This window comes from Macrobrachium rosenbergii, chromosome 47 (assembly GCF_040412425.1).
Source record: "Macrobrachium rosenbergii isolate ZJJX-2024 chromosome 47, ASM4041242v1, whole genome shotgun sequence".
Lineage (NCBI taxonomy): Eukaryota > Metazoa > Arthropoda > Malacostraca > Decapoda > Palaemonidae > Macrobrachium > Macrobrachium rosenbergii.
Genome location: NC_089787.1, coordinates 24,086,861 through 24,108,123, shown reverse-complemented (window position 1 = coordinate 24,108,123; position 21,263 = coordinate 24,086,861). Strand labels below are relative to the sequence as shown.

The 21,263-nt window shown below is 38.1% G+C and overlaps 1 protein-coding gene across 1 annotated transcript in view; it reads left to right on the top strand.

Annotated features, from left to right (window-relative positions):
- The window catches only part of Ubr3 (Ubr3 ubiquitin ligase), a 183,316-nt gene that overhangs the window by 155,314 nt on the left and 6,739 nt on the right, over window positions 1-21,263 (top strand). The window contains 22 exon segments of the mRNA XM_067090268.1: window positions 6,135-6,253; window positions 6,819-6,913; window positions 7,347-7,475; window positions 8,282-8,411; window positions 8,991-9,117; window positions 9,393-9,526; window positions 9,930-10,158; window positions 11,011-11,190; window positions 11,800-12,026; window positions 12,152-12,307; window positions 12,432-12,613; window positions 13,072-13,205; window positions 13,355-13,500; window positions 14,716-14,882; window positions 15,144-15,388; window positions 15,889-16,062; window positions 16,726-17,010; window positions 18,031-18,248; window positions 18,818-19,351; window positions 19,595-19,747; window positions 20,105-20,253; window positions 20,808-20,967. Coding sequence (XP_066946369.1) covers window positions 6,135-6,253; window positions 6,819-6,913; window positions 7,347-7,475; window positions 8,282-8,411; window positions 8,991-9,117; window positions 9,393-9,526; window positions 9,930-10,158; window positions 11,011-11,190; window positions 11,800-12,026; window positions 12,152-12,307; window positions 12,432-12,613; window positions 13,072-13,205; window positions 13,355-13,500; window positions 14,716-14,882; window positions 15,144-15,388; window positions 15,889-16,062; window positions 16,726-17,010; window positions 18,031-18,248; window positions 18,818-19,351; window positions 19,595-19,747; window positions 20,105-20,253; window positions 20,808-20,967 — 4,073 coding nt within the window.

Sequence of the window (21,263 nt, the reverse complement as noted above, 5' to 3'; positions counted from 1 at the left end):
TGTTTTATGATTGTGTATGAAGGAAGGAATCGGGTGGAAGGAAAGTAAATATTTTGTCAAGATCACAAGGAAAAGATTCCATGAGGTTAAAACGGAATTATCAAAGGGCAGCATTAAAAAGGTGTTATGAAAGTGGAAAAAAAAGAGTGAGTGGTAAAACATAATATTTTCTAAGGGTGTTGTGCATCAGTTTTGAAGAGATTAGGTTATTTAGGGAAACTGGATGGTTGTGTAAATTGAACTCGGCCACTAAAGTATTGTGTATTAATATTTTTAGCAACTAAAGTATTGTATAATTTCATATTTTCAACATTACACACTCACACACACACACACGCTTTTCCCAGGTGGTACTGATTGTATATTAATATTTTTTCAACATTACACACACACAAACACACACGCGCGCACACATTCCCAGGTTGTACTGATTGTATATTAATATTTTTTCAACATTACACACACACACACACACACACACACACACACACACACACACACACACACACACACACACACTTTTCCCAGGTGCCACTGCCCTGCCTTTTTCCAACACCTCTCTCGTACCATACATACGTTGTACGAACCCCATACGAATAGGGTTCATCTTGTGAGTAACGACGCTAATGAGAGAGGATAATGCATGGTCCACACACCTGCCGTTACCTGTAGCTGCCGGACCCAGGTGAGAATTGCTTTTGGATGTCGCGATGCGAGCTTGTTGCTCTAGACGACCTGGAATAAATTGCCCAAAAGGTGATCAGATTTTCGCGTTCTGTAGATTTGCAGAATTCTACCCTCCCTCAGGGGGTCACTGTCGTCAGCGCACTTTACGCTGGCACTGTAAGAATTTACTTGAGGTTCTTCGCAAGCATCTTCTCGGCCCCTAGCTGCAACTCCTTTCGTTTCTTTTACTCTACCTCCGTACATATTCTCTTTCTTCCACCTTTCCTTCCACCCTCTCCTGTCAGTTGTTTTATAGTGCAACTGCGAGGTTTTGTTACTGTTACATTTTTCAGCGCCGATTGGCCTCATAGGTCCTAGCGCTTAGTCTCTGGCCTAAATTCTACTGTATTCCATTCCATTCTGTAGAATTTCTACCCCCAAGAAGAGCTAATTCTGTTAAGTGCTTGTATTTATTTAATTTTTAACTCCTCCCACCCATCTCCTCTCCCATGCAATGCAGTTTCAGTGGAGGAAAAAACACCTGCCTGGAACTTGAGGTTCAGTGGCGCCCGAGATCAACAGGTGGGAAAGACTCCTTTTCTTCCAAGACGGCCATTCCGCCACTTTGGAAGACTCTGTTGTCTGGATTTGTTCATATTGTTTGAATTTTTTTCATGTTGTGTATATTTTTTCCATATCGTCTATAGTTTTTTCATATCGTCTATAGTTTTTTCATATCGTCTATAGTTTTTTCATATCTATTTTTTCTCGTCAACGAATGACATTGTGATTACAAGTCTTTTTGTAATAAGTCTTTTTGTAAGAAGGAAAAGGGGTTTGTGTAATTATTATTATTATTATTATTATTATTATTATTATTATTATTATTATTATTATTATTATTATTATTATTATTATTCAAAGCGAATAGACTAGACCAACCGTAAGCAGTTGTTCTCCGTCGAGAAAACATCTGGATTCCAGAGTGTTGCGTCATTCGGATGATGAAAACCATCATCATAATTATAAGTCTTAGGGGGTCAAGATACATGTCACGTTTTGGATACCGGGTCCTGTTGTTGTGGAAAGGATCATAATTACAGTGTTTCAATGCAGATGGGGTTGCAAGAGTGACCTCTCTCTCTCTCTCTCTCTCTCTCTCTCTCTCTCTCTCTCTCTCTCTCTCTCTCTCTCTCTCTCTCTTCTCTTGCGAAAGTGATTTTATGCCTCTGAGTACTCTCATTCATTACTAAGAAGAAGAAGGACATAACCAAAAAATAATGATTTCGAAAGTACATAACAGGGAAGTAGATAAATATATATTATGTGGGTTGCAAGAGTCTCTCTCTCTCTCTCTCTCTCTCTCTCTCTCTCTCTCTCTCTCTCTCTCTCTCTCTCTCTCTCTCTCTCAGGGCATAAGCAAACACTAATGATCCTGAAAATACAAAACAAGGATCTCTGAATGACCTCATAGGTCCCAGTGCTTGGCCTTTGGGCCTAAATACTACATTCTCTCCTATTCTTTCCTCGACGTCCTCACGTCATTTCACGAGGAAATAGGTCAGTAAGTCGATGATGGCGGGTATATGAAGCTTTTTTTTTATTTTTGCGAAATATGTTGTCCTTTCTAGTTTTCACCTTTGCACGAAGTTGCAGAAAGTTGCAGAATAGCAAGACGCGCGTGCAACTTGGCGGCGAACTTTGTACCCAAAGTGACGCTAACTTTTTTTTTTAGGTTGGGTTCCATTGGGTAACTTATTTTCTCGTTTACCGGACGGTCTGTTGTAGTTTATTAATTATTATTATTTTATTATTATTATTATTATTATTATTATTATTATTATTATTATTATTATATTTTAGTCAGTTATAATTATTCTGTTTTTGGTTAATTATTATTACTATAATTCTGTTTTGGTCAGTAGTTGTTATTATTATTATTATTATTATTATTATTATTATTATTATAATTGTATCTCGTCATCTAGTGTACCTGTTCCTTCTGCTTATTTACATAGCGTTATCTCTGCCTGTTTTTATTTATGTACTTATTTTCTTTGATTTTTCGTCTTTTTTCATGACTTTAAAAATTGTTTAAAGTAACTTTTTGATATTTTTCCGATTTTTTCGTTTTTTCATATTTTTTAAAAATTTTTTCGCGCACGCAAAATTTTAAGAAACGCTGGCACGGTCATTGTACGTAAAAGCTTCGTGTCTTCTCTCTCTTACTGTACGGGAAGCGTATTCTTCCGTCGTGCTTATATAGCTGACATAAGTGCCTTTTTTTTTTTTTTTTTTATTAAAAGCCCCTTTTGAAAGTTTATGACAAGTTCCTCTCGCTGTTTATTCCAGAGGTCATCTTGGGAAGCCGTAGACTTTTCGGCCTCCTGATGTAGAATTTTCCACCTCCTGATGTCAGACTTTTCCACCTCCTGATGTCTTAGAAAGGCTTAGACTTTTCCTTCCACCTCCTGATGTCTTAGAAAGGCTTAGACTTTTCCTTCCACCTCCTGATGTCTTAGAAAGTCTTAGCCTTTTCCTTCCACCTCCTGATGTCTTAGAGAGGCTTAGACATTTCCATCTCCTGATGTCGTAGAAAGGCTTAGACTTTTCCTTCCACCTCCTGATGTCTTAGAAAGGCTTAGACTTTTCCTTCCACCTCCTGATGTCTTAGAAAGACTTAGACTTTTCCACCTCCTGATGTCTTAGAAAGACTTAGACTTTTCCACCTCCTGATTAAGACTTTTTCACCTCTTGATGTTTTAGAAGACTTTTCCACCTCCTGATGTCTTAGAAAGACTTTTTCCACCTCCTGATGTCTTAGAAAGGACTTTTTGATGACTTTTCCTTCCACCTCCTGATGTCTTAGAAAGGCTTAGACTTTTCCTTCCACCTCCTGATGTCTTAGAAAGGCTTAGACTTTTCCTTCCACCTCCTGATGTCTTAGAAAGGCTTAGACTTTTCCTTCCACCTCCTGATGTCTTAGAAAGGCTAAGACTTTTCCACCTCCTGATGTCTTAGAAAGGCTTAGACTTTTCCTTCCACCTCCTGATGTCTTAGAAAGCTTAGACTTTTCCACCTCCCGATGTCGTAGATTTTAGACTTTTCTTCCACCTCCTGATTAACGACTTTTCCTTTTTCTGATGTCTTAGAAAGGTCGATTTTTCCACCCTGATGTCTTAGAGGTTCAGATTTTTTCCTGATGTCGTGATTTTCCACCTCCTGATTTTCGGTATTTTGTCGAAGGTCTGATGTCTTGCTTGACTTTTCCACCTCCCGATGTCGTAGAAAAAGGTCGCCAGGTCGATTCCTTTTTCATTTAAAAGGTCTTGCCTAATCCTCAATTTAAAGGTCGTGTTTTTTTCGGTATTTTGCCATTCATTAACAGATCTTATGCAGGTCGCCGGGTCGTCCTTTTCATTTTGATCTCTTGTCTAATTCCGTGTCCGTACCTTTGACATTCATTAACAGATCGTATCTGTGTCCGTACCTTTGATCTCGTGTCTTCCGTGTCCGTACCTTCGACCTCGTGTCTTCCGTGTCCGTACCTTTGACCTCGTGTCTTCCGTGCCCGTACCTTTGCCTGGAGGATCGTACGTACCTTTGCCTGGAGTTCCTCACGTACCTTGGCCGTGCTGCTGTTGCTTGCTTGCTCGCTCTCCAAGTCCGTACCTAAGCCCAGAAGGCCCGTACGTATCTTTGCCGTGCTGTTGCTTGCTTGCTCTCCATGTCCGTACTCAGTCCCGGAACGACCTTACGTACCTTTGCCGTACTGCTTCTGCTGCTTGCTTGCTCTCCAGACTCGTGCTTGTGATTGTTGCGTGCGTGTCGGTGCTTGTTTTGCTGTCGGCCCGCCGTGGTTTAGAGATTTCGGGGGGGCGGGGTCAAAGGTCACGTGATCATTATCTCATTATCCTCCTCTCTCTCTCTCTCTCTCTCTCTCTCTCTCTCTCTCTCTCTCTCTCTCTCTCTCTCTCTCTCCTTTTTTAATATTAATACATTCATACATAACGTAATTCCCCGAGTCTTGTCATGTATATATTTAAGTGTACATTTGAGAATATCAATGAGATTTTGTTGGGAAATGCATTTTGCTAATTTTTTTTTTTTTGTCGTATGCAACATTTGAACGCTCTAGTTATTTTTATGTTATTTTGATCATACGTAACGTTTGAACACTAGTTATTTTAGACTAGTCTGATATATATATATATATATATATATATATATATATATATATATATATATATATATATTATATATATTATATTGTATATTGTTATGTATGTATGTAATGTATGTATACATAAGCGTAAACTCAAATGCAGAATATATAAATAAATATGTATATAGAAATAAGTAAATAAACTCAGATATTGCATCTAACACCATAAAAGTAAATAAACGGATAGAGGCAAATATATTGATAAATAGATAGATAAATATACAAACAAACGAATACTGGACAGGATCAGGGCCTGTACAAAACTCCACGGGAAATCCCAGCCCCATTTCGAGCAGTCCGTTGACCTCCGCGCCTGAGAGACATTCACCCCTGGGAGGAGGAGGGGGAGGAGGAGGAGAGGAGATCCTGTTTTGGGGGATTGCGAAGAATCATCATCATCATGATGATGACGACTGGCGGCGATTCTCGCATCTCATAAAACTCGGTGACTATAACCCTTCCTGAAGCCATCTGGTTTACATTTTTTGCCCTTGCCCGAACGCTTCTTTCGTATCGTTTTCACGCGCACGAAGTTGGCGGGATTACGGCGGTGCGATTTTGTGCGCAGCAGTTGTCGTCGTCTTGACGAGGAGTCGCGCAGAGCCGAGTCGAGAAGAAGAAGAAGATGATGATGATGATGATGATGATGATGATTCGTCGCGTTTGCCAGTGACGTAGCGTCGATAGATGAAGGTCGCGTTGCCGCCTTTAATCTCTTTATTTTTCCGGTTTTTTTTTCTTACTGTGCTTTATGATTCTTCTCCATATGCGATGGTAACGTTATTATTATTATTATTATTATTATTATTATTATTATTATTATTATTATTATTATTATGTAGAACTCTCAATGTCTAGAACAGAAGTAACTTTTTATAGGGCTCGAAAGCTTTTTATACATTTTTATAAAGTCTCACGTTCTACCAGTGACATGTTATTGTGGACCTTATACAAATTGTTGTTGCTACTACTACTATTATTATTATTATTATTATTATTATTATTATTATTATTATTATTATTATTATTATTATTTCATGTGTTTTTGGATGTAAACAATGGTGAGGATCAGGTGTTCGAAAGTCTAAAGTTTTTATCTTTTACGTGGCAATATAATATACTATATATAATTGCAGATCTTTATTACACGACTGGTGTGAATCTCTTAGTATTATTATTATTATTATTATTATTATTATTATTATTATTATTATGACAGAAAACTTTTTTTTTTCCCACGCAGTTCGGCGTTACGACAACGCGACGACTTGCGGGCTGGTGTGGACCGCCAATTTCGTCGCCTACAGATGTCGCACTTGCGGTATCTCGCCGTGCATGAGTCTGTGCGCGCAGTGTTTTCAGGTAAGCGACAACTTTTGTCGGGCCTTCTAACTTGTACGTTGAACATGGTTTCATGGAAGTGTGACATTTTTTTAACTTTTTTTTTTTGAGGCAAGTTTAAACAGAAAACAGGCTCTAGGATTTTTCTATAAGAGAACAATGCATTCATTGAACCTTTTCTAACAAGAATCATTCATTGAACCTTTTCTAACAAGAATCATTCACTGAACCTTTTCTAACAAGAATCATTCATTGAACCTTTTCTAACAAGAATCATTGAGTGTTGCCTCTGGAAAGCAACGCATTCAAATGAAAATCAATTTTGAATTTTTTTTTTTTAGATCGAAAATGGGAAAAGAAAAGATGAATTGATGCATTCATAAATGAATAGATAAAAAGTATAAGTCAGTTATTAAGGTACCAGGTGAATTGATTTGAGTAGCGATTCTTTGCATCTTCACTTGACCTGTCTAGCCAAACTTCCTGTAACTCACAGAGGTGGCCTAGGAATCAACGAGGAATATTTTAAGCAACTTGATGCCCATTACCCAGTGTACAGTATTTAACATCCTTCTGGATTTTTCAGGAGGGGGATCACGATGGTCACGATTTCAATATGTTCCGCTCGCAGGCAGGAGGAGCCTGCGACTGCGGGAACTCGGCCGTCATGAAAGAAACTGGGTGAGTTCGGTCCCCTTGTGTCAGGAAAGGAAAATGGAAATTGAAAATATTTCTGGTTGCTGTTTATTTGATTGACAATGATGTATATGATGTCTTTGGGTGAAACATTCCACCCTCTCCAGTCAAGTGTTTCATAGTGCAACTGCAAGGTTTTCCTCCTGTGACACCAATTGAATCTTTCTAATATCAGTTTCCTTTCGGCACTGAATGACCTCGTAGGTCGTAGCGATCGGCCTTCGGCCTAAATTCTATCTTCCATTCCATTCAATTCCACCTCTAGGTGGAAGAGGACGATTGAAGGCAGTTTTATTGGTGTCCAGTCAATGTCTTTTGCGTAAGCGCTGGTTACGTCCTTGCAGCTGTTCTCGTTGAAGAAGCACAGCTCTTGCGTCTGGGGTTTTGCCCTCGTAACGTAGATGTTTTCCTCTTGCAGGTTCTGTCACAGACATGGGTCACAGGCGCAACTCAACAAACCAGAAGTACCTCCAGATCTGTTGGCCATTGCCGATGCCATGATGCCTAGGATATTCTTAAGATTTATTCAGCATTGTAGAGAAAGCAGGTAAGGCTCTTTCTCTCTTATCTGTCTCCCTCTCTCACAGCAGTTAGCAGTTAGCAGTTATTCCCGTAAGCACTCTGTCTGTTGGCGAATGTCCCTGGGAATTCAGTGAATGACTTAATAGCTACTACTGACTGACTCTCCTCGTCATTAAATAGCAACACCCCACCAGCTAGTGTTTTAGTAACAGTCGCCATCAGTGACTCCTTGTCTTCGTTTTCCTCATCAGCACAGTAGTAATTTAATCATACCTTGTATTGTGACCTTGCAGCCCACTGTGCTGTAAACAGGTTTCTAGTTCATTCAGTAATATTCTTTCATGTATATGCCACTTTTTTTTTTTTTTTTTTTTTTTTTTTTTTTTTTTTTGCGCATAGCATAGGTCATACTTTTCTGTTTTATATTTGCTATTGATGGAGAAAAGGTCAAATTCTTTTTGGGGGTTTGGCAGTTGTGTATTAGAGCAATGTTTATTTTCTATTTTAAAATGCGTGCCACTGATGTCAAAAATTGTAACACTGTTCCCTGGTATATAAGAGAGAATTGAGATGGTAAGTTCCAACCCTAGGAATGTTATGTACGGTCTTGAAGCATAGCACAAGGTACCATGTCTTTATGCTTACAAAAGGCCCAGTGGTAAGAATGCTTGGCCCCAAATTGGACAATGTCAAGTCTTAAATTGGCAGTTTAATATCGATTATCAGTGTCACTCAACAACAGTATTCACGGGTACACACTGCAGTGTAGTATTACGTATAGTGGTCAAAACGCTTGATGTAAAACTTAATTGTTATTTTCTTTCCTTTCAGTTCGTTACCACCCAAACAGGTGCAAGAGGCTATGGAAGATTCGTCGTTATATTTAGATTTATTACAAGATCTTAGTCGTCTCGGTGCTGCCATGAGAAGAACGATGACAAAATCGTTATGTAATCCCAAAGTAAGTTGATGTAAACTCTTATCAGGAGTTGGAATATTGTTTATAGTACTTTTACATACTCCTTGGAATAGCTGAAACACTATTATTATAGGGAGGGTTGGAAATTGACAAAAGTTGGGTTATCACTATATTTTTTTAATGTTTGCTGTAAGGAATTGGCATTTACTTTGCTGTTTAGTTGGCTTCACAAGTCCTCTCTGTTTAGCAAATGAGAAGCTGCCACCTGTGAAACACCTTTTGTTAAGCAGTATTAAGGATGTCTCCTTACCTTGCTGTTATGTTTACCAGTATTTATGATGCCAACTTTACATGAACAGTATTTATTAAACTATATCCAGTCAGTGCATACTGGTTTGGTCACTTAACTCGCAAAGATTTTTAATTATTGCCAAGGAATCAACTGGAGGGTAGGAATTTAATTACCAGTTATTTGCTCACCACTCACTGCAAACAGTCTTGGACACAGTTTTGAATGGACTCAAGGAACAATACTTTTGTTAATGAAATTACAGGATATTTTAACAGGTATTATTTAACTCACCACATACTCTTCACTAAGTTACGGCGTTGATTTTACAGGTTTACTCCGACCTAACTCAACCTTCGTCTCATCATGTAAATAACGAATATCTTAGCCAAAGTAAAATATTTTACGAAGAAGCCATCAATAGCATACCTTTCGGTGACGTTCCACCAGGGTATGAAGGTGAGTGTGTTTGTTTTCCCCTGGCAGTCTTGTAATACCCAAGAGGCTGCCACTTCCTGTACGTATTGTAGAGGTGTTGGTAATACTCTCTTTTGCCAGGTTCTGCCTTCTTTCCCCTTTACTGCAAGCTTTTGAACCCACTTTCATGTGGCTTCTTTGTATCAAGTACTGTAAGTGGGAAGGCTAATGAATGAATTGGGAAATTGTACAGAATTGGGAATAAACATTGTTAATTGTGAGGGTCCATTGTTAATAGCGATTTCCTCTCTTTTCAGACATTGCAACGTTAAATGGTCCACTCATACACAAGACTTTTTTAGATGAAATTGTGTTTTGGACTGTAAAATTCGAATTTCCTCAAAAATTAGTTTGTTTATTGTTGAATATGTTACCAGATACTGAATATGAGGTAGGTGGTTTTATCTCTTGGATAGATGATTATCTTGGTGGTTTTATGTGAATTATGTGTTATTCTTGATGGTTTACATTTAATTTTTATGTGCCCTGTAGGGGAGTAGTGTTGTCAGTATGTCATGAAGTGCCCTGTAGGCATTATTTCAGGTTCTTTGCAACGTCCCTTTGGCCCCTAGCTGCAACTAGCTGCAACCCCTTTCGTTCCTTTTATCGTGCCTCCATTCATATTCTCTCTTTTATCGTACTTTCCACCCTCTCCTAATTGTTTCCCCGCATAAGGTCCCAGCTCGTGGCTATTGGCCTAAGTTTTAAATTCCAGTCCCAGTTTGTATGGAATCTGAAAAAATCCAGCACCACACGAGTGTGCAGCCGACTAATGCGTGTGTGAATCTTTACAGGATGCATTTGCCAGAGCGTTTGTACAACATTATAGTCGTATTTCAGTCATGCTTGTACAAAGCAAAGACTCCGAAACCCTCAGCAATCGCGTAGTTCACGTTTCAGTCCAGCTCTTCTCTGACCAAGACCTGGCGTATCGTATGACGGACTCCTTTCATCTCCTTCACATCATGATTGTTAGCCTCAAGAACATGATGAAAAATATCTGTATTCCATCGACCCTTCATGGTGAGAGTGATTGATTTTCTATGTAATCATGGGTAGTATTATTATTATTATTATTATTATTATTATTATTATTATTATTATTATTATTATTATTATTAGCCTCCAAAGAATATGGTGTTCATTTGATAGAAGGAACAAAAGGTAACTGGAAATACAGTAAAAAAGAAAAAAATAAATTGACAAATTAATAAATACTTCGATAAAAATGCAAGCAAGTTATTAAAATAAATACTTAGATAAAAATGTAAGCAAATTATTAAAACATGGTATGGGGTAAACAGTTTAGTCATAGATTTGCTGTAGTTAACTTGTAAAGATAACAGTACTGTAATTTTATACAGCACATTACTGTAACTTCATGCAAAATTGAGGTGGTCGTGGTGACTTCTGGCATGGCTGTTAATTCGAAATTGTAGTAATTTCTCGGTTCCACTTCTCATTTGTTTAGATTGCTGTCATGCTGGAGATATGCAATAACCAGAAAATGAAATTTAATACATTAAAATTTTAGGATTAGTCTTTAGTTTTTAGTGATTAACTATCTGTCTTTAAATGATGATTGAAATGGCCTTGGAGCTGGGGGCTCTTTTGCCTGATGTTTCAGGTGTTTTGAAAATAAATATTTAGTTGATAGTTCATTGTAACGTACATATAATATTTTGTCCTGTGTTACTAATTATAGTGTGTAGCAAATGGTATGCATTATTACAGTTCATTATATAGTTTGAAGTTCATTGCCAAACTCCTTGCATGCACATTCACTTATTCTGTGCTTTGCATAGGCATTCAGTGGGAAGATGGATTGGTAATTTTTGATTTTCCTGTGACAAGTCTTATTTATTTTTGTTTCAGATAAACGAAGAAATACTCACAAGGTTGTCAAGTGCGAGGATCATGTAATGAAGAACCACTGTTATTGGCCCCTAGTATCTGATTTGAATAATGTCCTTTCTCACAAACCCATCGCTGTCAAGTTCATGAGTGACCCGATTTTGATACAGGAGTGGTTCTCCTTTCTCTCGATGTTTCAAGGTAAATGTCACTGGTGTTTGTGGTGATTTTAGCTGACTATGAAAATTGTAGTTAATCTCTTCCATTTTCACGTACAGTACTGCAGTCATTTATGGTTTACGTTAATTGGTACTCTGCGCGCCTTTTACAGCTGTCTTGCATTGAGAATGTGGTGTTGCCCATTGGAGGAGTAAGGATGAAAATATTGTTTGTCAGAATTTAAATTTAACGGTAAAATGTTGATTTAGGTAGAGATTATTTCAAAGGAAAGAAACTTTTCAGTGAGAGGGAATGTGAGGGTTGTTACTTGAGGAAAGAGAATAACTTATAACTCTGTGACAGTTTGGTATCTAGGATACCATATATATATACACACGATCAAAGACTGGAGTATCGTGAGTAATGATAATTAGAATGAATATTGGAGTTATTAGGAGATAAATTTACCTCCCATCTCTTCCTGCTAGGAATAATGCTTGGTTAGGTTAAGTATACCTTAGCTTTACCAGACCACTGAGCTTCGTCCAGATGCACATGTATATGTATCTTGTATCTTAAAATGTTCTTTTACTTCTCTCCAATTTTGTTCATTGTTACATAGATATTTTCTGATTGTCTTTCCCCTCTTAGGAATGAATGTCAACGTTAGAGAATTAACTCACCACGTCGAATTTGAACCTCAGACCTACTATGCTGCATTTAGTGCTGAACTCGAAGCCTCAGCCTCTCCCATGTGGGCGCTGGTGTCTCATTTAAAGGACTCTGAAACAAAACACTACACCTTTTCGGTTCTGAGGCAGTGCCTTCATGCCTTAAGCAACTGGTTCAATGCTGTCGGATTCGCACGCTCTGATATGGTTAGCGTGGAATGCTTTTTGTGACACAGTAGCTCTTATTATTTGAATAATTATTAATGTTGATAAAATACGACCTTCTGATTTATTTTATTATTGTGTCTCACAATGGTCTTTGGTTTTCGCAGGGTGACCCGTATCAAGTTTCGTTTCACTTGCCGTTACACAGATATTATTCAGTTTTCATGTGTCAGGCGGTTCGAGCACAAGGAGCACAGTTAGCAGATGTCTTGCCACCTCAAGATTTGTTGCATCTCATCATGGTACACCCGCTTAGATTACAGGTGACTTGACTTTCTGCAAGTAGTTCACAGTGACTGAATTTACGGTGATTGTCCCTGCATTTACCCTTTTATATGATAAATATGTGGTGACTGATGAGTATTAATTAAACTTCCCATTCCCCAGGCTGCTTTTTATGAAATTCTCAGTGGCATGTGGGTCCGCAACGGACTACAGATCAAAGGTCAGGCCATGACCTATATACAGTGCCACTTCTGCAATTCCATGGTGGACGCCGATCTGTATCTCTTGCAAATCTGTGCAGGAGAGCTTCCTCCAGACAATTTTATCATGACAGTCTTAGACAGGTAGGTGTTAGGCCACTTGTACCCTAGTTATTACCTTGGTGTCCTAGTGGATGTATTCTAAAAATACGGTTGTGGTTTATACATCCTCTCAGTTGTAACGGATTATTTTGGTTCAGTGCTTAAGTTCAGCAAATAGTTATGGAATAGTAGAAAATATTTGTGCAATATTATCATCTTTTCCTGAATCTCACAAGTATTAAAGTTTTTAGGCCATGCAGCATCGTGGTATTGTTTTCTCAGTAGTGTTGTCACCTATAAAACTATGAGAAAACACAATAGAAATGGATCTATACTCTATTCTCTTCCTCCCGGCACATCCTATTTTCCGTTTCTTGCGTATTCATGCAAGCATCCTCTCTTTCTTAACTGAGACAGGCTCTGTTCTGTCCCATAGCCAAGCCACAGAGTGTGAGATAGATATCTGGATGAGACTTAAACACTGTTATTTACTATTTCAGATTTCATGTGCTTGAATCGCTAAGCTTGTCACCAAGAGCATCTAATAGTTTTTTAGATTCGGAGCATGAGGTAGGAATCTTGGAGTCCTGCCTCACCTTCTTAGCGACACTTATGACTGTACGAACCAATATAGGTGAGGTTTTTTTCTATTTTTCTTGCGACTAAAGTATCATTTAATGACCTACACTTTTTGTACCACATCTTAGTTTGATCTTTCATTGTGCATTAAGAATGCTTATGCAATACTACAGCAGAATGGTTATAGACTTGTCTTATTTGCAGGACTGAGTGAAAGTGAGCTGGCTCAACTAGAAATGGTAACTTTACTCTGCATGGGAGACAAGACCCATTCCCAGCTGATGGAGTACATGCCTGAGAAGTGTGGTAGTGCAGCACAAAGTAGGGATTTTGAAGCTGTTCTCAGCCGAGTAAGAGTTCTGTGTCGTGTTTTTACTCTTAGAGTTATACTGTTTTTTTTTACTCATATTTTTATTGGTATACCTTGTACGAGCTTTGCCACCGCAAAGAAATTGTCATAGATCATCCCTCTTGAGTAATTTCTCAACCTTCCCCTCTGAAAGGATGGATGTCCAAGGAATCAGGAATACGGTAATATTCATTATGCTTGCGCAGAGCTAGTATGAATTGTGATTTCAAATGCCGAGTGAAAATTGTAAGACGGTGATAAACAGACCAGAGAGAGCAGAAGAAAAGTGAGAATATAAAAGCAAGAAAGCTTGGTACAGTACTGCCTTGTTTGCTGTACAAACCCCGTTGTCAGAGATCCAGGTGGAAAATGGTTTGTAGAACTGAGACCTGATTGCACTCCACAATGGATTTCTGCACATATCTTCAAGCAGCTCATGAGAGCAGCACCCAAAATAGGTTTTGAATGTTCATGTGTGGGCTAGAAAAAAGGGTCTTTGTTATTTATTAGATTTTGCTACTTACAGAATGCCAGACTCTTGAAGCTTTAAATAGGTTGAGGGATAAACTAACCGGTAAGTAAGCAGGTGCTAGTAAATGAGCAAGGAAAGGGAAGCGTGTTACTATTGAACTTACAAGCAAGGGAACTTGAACCCAAGATGATGGAGAGCTGTGGCACAGACCCTATGGCTAGACAGTGGGTTTCGAGCATTGGTTATATAATCATTTTTGACATTAGTCAGTTGTATCATCTCAGATGATTACAAAGTCTGGTTAGTGGGTTGGGTACTAGAGTCAATTTATTAAGATATGATTGAAAGCAGGCGATTTTGAGTTCCCCTGATTACATGGGGGAAAAGTTGAATATTTTATAAAAAGCTCAGTGATAAAAGTAAAGATTGCAAAGTAACCTCCATGTGGTATACTTCTGTATTGAAACATAACTGAAGTATAAGAGAAAACTTTTGAAGTACTGTATTGTATATGTACAGTGGAATGGCCATACTAAATACAGACTATTTTCTTACGAGAATGCCAGACCCCTGAGGCATCACATATGCCAAGGAACTACTTAATATAATTTGCTTGATCAGTTTACAGTTATGAATATTACAAATTAGGTTCTTTGGTTTTGTGAGAGATTATTTTATAAAATGCACTGTAAGTAGACCCCTGATTTTCCTTTCTAGAAGCTCATAGAGAACGTTTATTTGCAGGTATCATCGTATAGAGCACCCAACTTTGAGGCTTCGGGAACGATGCAGCAAGGGATGTACATCCCTAGAAATCATGTGTGGGAGAATTTGTACGATCCTATTTATGTTTTGTTGAGAGCTGTGCAGCGAAAAGATTTCCAAGCTTCTTTGGATAGGTTTAAGTTATTGTAAGTATCAGATTTCAATATTTTTCCAGTTTGCACTTTTTGTGTGCTGTTGTGACAGGGGATTCTAAGAAAATTGTCATTGCCGAGATTAAAAATTCTGTAAGCAAATGCTACCTTGCAAATACTGTTAATTTTATTACCTTTGCATTATGGAGAGCCTCAAAATCATAAGTGCAAAGGAAACTTGATGGAGTTCACCGATAGGAAACCAAAAGCTATGTATAGCAGGTAACTGAATCTTATCCTATTTATCTTTTCCAGTTGCAAACAGTCTGGCAACGTTAGTAACTCGGGTAACCTGTGGCCTCCATTTCGTCTTCCATCTAGTGTAAGAAGCCCATATACAGACCCTCAGAGAATTATAGGTTGTCGAAGTTTTCATGCTGTGATTTTAGTTTTACTCTATAACGCCCTCAATGAAATCACGACGAATGACCATCTGCTGTCGTTAACTATTTATTTATTGGAGTTAACTGTAGAGTATCAAGCCAAACATCAAGCACAAGGTGAGTTGACTTTTTATGTGTAGTCTGTATTGAAAACTGAATACAGTGTATCCATATCAATCAGCATTGAATAAAAAGTGTTTTTAAGATGGGCTGGTGCTGAAATTAAGAAACAATAGTACTGTATATTGAACTACTGAGTTAGGATTGGAATCTTTTGAGATGTATTATGGCACTGTTGAATAGAAAAGCAGATTAAAAGTGTCTATACAGTAGTAATACATATCATTGAGGACCACATATTTGCAGGTTTGGCAGCCATACGTTGTGTACATCTTTTGTCAGTGTGCATCTTTATTTTTATATTTGAAACAGACTGTAAGATTGTGAAGTAAATAATGAGAGATATAGAGGAAAACAAAGAAAATATAAAGAAAATAAAAATGATAGAAAGATTTGTGTCGTACATCCCCTTCCTTCATTCTGAAGCAAAAGTGTTATCTGACACTTTCATTTTACATTTTTAAAACTTTCTGATTCTCCTTGGACTCATGTTACAGGTGGCGAGGTGATGGCAGCTCCCTTTTTCGAAGGTGTGACGGAACCAGACGACGACAAGCCGGACGGACAGTTCAGCAAGTGGTTTGCTTCGGACGACATATTCACCAACGCCAATACGGTAGTTTCGAAGGTTCACTTGAACCCGACCCCGTCGATAAGTTCTTGTTCAGATGGTGAGTGAGAATCCTACTGGTGTATGAGGATGTACATTTTCCCTTTAAGAATTTTTACATTTTTGTCTATTTACTGTGAATATGCGGCTTACTGTATTTGGAAGATATCTTGTATAGTACACTCCATGAAAATTATTTTCAAATAGGCTGATACTTGGACATTTGATTTCATGTCATTTTGTTAGCGTTGAGGTAGAGGGAGAGTGAAAGGCTAACTGGGCAATAGTTTCAGTAATAGCACATTTAGTTATCAGTGTACTGTAATGTCTTGCTGTCATGAAATAGATGTTTAATGTCAAAGAAAAGATATTTCAAGGCTTTGTGAAGTATTCACATTAGTTTTGTCATTTTTAATCACTATGCGCTGACATTGGTAGGTTTTAATAAAAGAAATATGCAATTTTATTTCTATGTTTTGTATATGATTTGAATTCCTTGAAATTTTTTGTTTTTTATAAAGTTGTGTTTTACTAACAGGCCTGCTATGCAAGAGTTTTAAAACACAAATGCAGACCAGTTTAAAAAATGTATTTGCCATTTTTGTCAATACTTTAATACTTTTGTAGCGGTAGGCTTCCATCATGCTCCACAATTGTGTTTGTTAACACGCATGCATGTAGTTCGAACGACCTATGAAATGTTAAGCACTCGTTGCTGTTTCAGGAGACCCTTCAGATTTAGAGGACATGGATGAGATTGAGGCTGGAGCCCCAAGATTAGCTCTGCCTGGTGCCCCTCAGCCTCGCCCTCTCCCTTTGGGGTCAGAATTGGTTGTTTACCAGCAAAACGTGTCGGCAGTTGTCCCTTTGGGAGAAGTACCAACGACTCCAGATACCCCAACTCAAGACCAAGTGCCTCCCTTAGCTCTGCCACCACCTGTTGGAACGCCTGCGTCTCCTGTGTCGTCCCCAGTCAATATGTTAGTTCCCCTTGTTGACACTTCGACAGGTGAGAGTTCTGCACTTTTTTTGATGCATTGATTTGTAATTCATTGGTTGTATACGTTGCATTGATGAACAAGATACTTGTAAATGTAAGCGAGCAGCGAAAGTAAAAGCAGCGTGTTGAAGCGGTGTTGGTCACTTCTCGATGTGTAAATTACCTGGAGAAATACTCTTGGGTTCTAGATTTATTGGATAATAACTTTTATCGACTTGAATAACTCAGTATATGCAGCATTATGCAAAAGAATTCATTTCAGCAAATAGTTTTACTGACAATTTAAAGTCAGCTTGCTAACTTGTGCAAAATTTCAGGCTACCAGTAATTAACTGATGTACAGGTAATTTTTCTTTACGTTACTTTTCACTTCGTAGCTAGTGTACCCATACTGTAAAAAATGACCGTAGTCTGCTTTATGGCACAATGGCTGATTTAAATTATTATTAGATTTAAATTATTATTCATTCGTTTTTTTAAATTTTGTTATCAAGTAGCTTGACAAGACCACTGAGCTTATTTACATATCTCCCACAGAGCTGACCACTGATATGAATAGTGAATGATATATCATTGGAAATGAAATTTGTTGTACTGTTGCAAGGTGTAAATTAAATTTATGTATCCTCATTGTATTTTTGCTGATGAATACTTTTTACAGAGAAGTATAGAAATGTTTTTTTTGGCTAAGTTCAACTTTCAACCCTCCATTTTAATTTTTTTGTTACTTTTTTGAACATAATAAGTACACCCAGTAAGCTTTAAAATGACACCAAAATCAGGTTAATAGCATGGGAACTCCACAGACCAGTTAAAGAAAATTATTGCTTAACACAAACCTGGTCAGGATGAATTTGGTATATCATGATGTTTCAGATACAAAGGTTAGTTACATGTTAAATTTTACGTAATGGATTTACTCTCGTACCGTCAAAAGTGACGGTATTATGAGAAAGGTTAAGATGTCGAGTTTCAACTCTAGGGATATCATTTACCATTTCTTATTGTGAATTTCTTACTTTCCTGCAGCGGATGGTGTATCTTCGCAAGCATCCCTGCCAGCTCCAACCCAGTACCCACCACTCTTAGCGGGAACGGAAGTAGGCAGGCGAGGCAATGGGAGGAGCGGCAGTTCTCGTAGTAGGAATCGTCTCAATCCATCTTTTGCGTTGAAGCCCCACTTCAATCGTTCTCGGCGCCCAGCAGGACCGTCTAATGCTCTTTTACCTCCTGGCAGTACCTCTCCGGTTAGTAGTATTTATTGATTGGAAAAAGTGCGTAGTTAGATTTTTAGACATCCAAGAAAGTAGTAAAAGTCAACAGATGTCACATCTTTCATTCAGTTATGGCTTGAAAGGATATGTGTAAATATCTAAATTATTAGTACAATATGCCCTCTCTGGTGTGTATTTTGTTGTGTAAGTGTGCTAAGTAAATTCGGCTGTTGTATGACTTAAGAATTATGACGGTAGCAGAGTTGGTATAAAAAAAATAACGTAAGAATCTTTGCTGATGGTATTTTATCCTTTTGAAATTGACTACATTTTTATCAATATTGGGTTAATTATTTTTTCAATTCTAACAAATTCTTTTCACTGCAGTATATGAGAAGTAACCATTATTAATTTTGTTTTGGGAGTAGTAACCTGGGAAAATTATTGCAGAGTCAGATTCTAATATGCATTTTGTTTTAAACAATATTTAGATAATAACTGTGTTTTCTTATCATATGTAGCGCCCATATTTGGAAACTGCATGATTGAAACAGGTGTTTTGAGGATCATTATCCTCATATTTGGAATTTCTTTTGTTCCAGCCACAGCTTCAAGCGGGGGACCAATACGTGGCCATTGAAGACTCAATTATTTCCCTACTCATCAAACTGCATTCGAAGTTAACAGGAAAGCCAAATTCATACCGTCCAAACTTTGAAGATACGTCCGACTCCAGGATAGGAGACGGACCTTTCTTCATCGCCAAGTTGCTCAATAAATTAGGTCGCCATGATCTCTCCGCAAAAAAATGTATTTTGGATACTATAGCGAGACTCTACTGCAAACGGGAAGAGGATTCTTCGGCATCGTCGGAGGAAGAGGCACGAGCAAGGGAGGAGAAACGGAAGAGAGCGAAGGAGCGACAGAAGAGGGTGATGGCAGAGTTCGCGAATCGTCAGCGTCAGTTCATGGAACAAAACAAGGCGGAGGCAGCCGAAGCCGAAGCAGGGGTGAACGATGCAATGGAGGTTGAGGAACAAGAGCCAGAGCGGCAGAAGGAGTACGACTGTGTGATATGCAATCAGTCCATACCATCTACTCCAGAGAGACCTGTAGGATTAGTAGTGTTGTTACAGGTATGTCTCATTTTTCTCTGCTGAAGAAATTTGTTTGATATCGTATAGTGCTATAGGTGGGATGTATGATACAGTGCTTGGTTAGTGATTCATCCTCTGTAAGTTTGACGACTTCTTTATCTCATCTAATGAATGGAAATAAGGTGGTACTCGAGTTTTTTGTCCGTTAGTCTTAGATTACAGCATAAGAAGTCCGTATCCTCTTTGTCAAGTTTTCAAGACCTTTACTTTTCCCATTTGCAGGCCACTAGTGTCCTAGGCCATAGAACATCATCCCAAAAACCTCTTAGCGTTCCTACGAGTGACAGTGAGAGAATCAGATTGAAGCAACGGAGATATACATTAGGCCAGTACATGGAGGAAAGGGCGGATACCTTAAACAGGCATTTTGATATTGTAAGTAGAGGTTTGAGTGATTTTCATACTAATTTTTGAATTTTCTCGTAATCATGAAGTTTATGATCTCAGTTGTGTGTCCAAAGTTTAGATCCATAAATATATTCCTTTTACTGTACTCCTGTTCATATTCTCTTTCTCCCACCTTACTTTCTGCCCTCTCCTAACAATTGTTTCATAGTGCAACTGTGAGGTTTTCCTCCCCTTACACCTTTAAAAACTTTCTGCTCTGATTTTTGTTTCAGCGAAATGACATTGTATCATATTGCAAAAATACATTTACCACATGAGTATATTTTCTGATATGAGGTATTGCTCTGCTGTGGCACAATGTCATCACAATATTGTTGTTTGCAGAATTCTTGGTTAGCATCTATGAACATCGGTTGGGAGGGTGGTGTACACGTGCAGACTTGTGGTCATCACTTGCATCTGGATTGCCACCAGTCGTATCTTCTTGCACTTCGTTCCCAGCATCGACCAAATAATACCCTCAATGTGGATAAGTAAGTTGTTAACAATGTACAGTTACTACTGTTCGAACTTTAGAGATTTAGAGTCATGTTAAGATGTTATCGTAGATGGAATGAAGGATAAAAAGCGACCTAAATGAAATCTGGAAGAAAAGGGTCCAGGTGTGGCTGTGTAGACGGCACTAAATGGTCTTTAGTGCTGTCCCAGCTGCATTGCTTTAAGCTTTTTATTTTCATTCCTTTTGATGTGCTTTCTCTTGTCTGTGTAATGTCTTTAACTTTAATGTTTCCCTTCCCCATTGCATTTTAAAACAAGTTCTCTGGCAATCCATATGAGAGTTGAGCATTGGGACTTATGGTTTACTTAACTAACATTATAGTGATAATCTGGCTCTTATAAATTTTTAAGTCTCTTTAAATTATGACGTTAGGCTGGGTTGTATCTCATCAAACTAGTTGGCAGAGGGAAGGTGTAAAGTTGTCCTTTTACGGAAGTGTTGTGTTTATTTAAATTATTATTCAAAATTCTTTTGAAATGTAAAAAATGGGAGAGAACAGTATTAATTCCATGTATGTTGTTTTTTCAGAGGAGAATATTGGTGCCCCTTGTGTCGACAGCTAGGAAACTCTGTGCTGCCTATTTCTCCAGAGATAGGCGATCTCTCGGCTTTAGTTAAGCATCCCTCCACCTGTGATAGCGATTTAGTTGAGGAGGTTGATAGGTTACTTAATGACCTTACTGTTCCGGTAAGTTTGTCTTTATCAGAGTTCTTTTGTACTTCCATACAAACATCAGGAAATCTACAAAGTTGTGGATGATAACACTTAATGTCTTAATATCTGATATTTTAGATAAAAATACAGGCAGTCCCCGGTTTACGATGGGGGTTCTGTTTATCCACCGCGTCGTAAACCGAAAATTGTCGTAAATCAAAAAATCGTCAAAAATCCAAAGAAAACCTTACTTTTAATGCTTTGGGTGTATTGAAAACAGTGTAAACTGCATTTTTATTGAGTTTTTCATAAAAAAAACCTCTAAATTT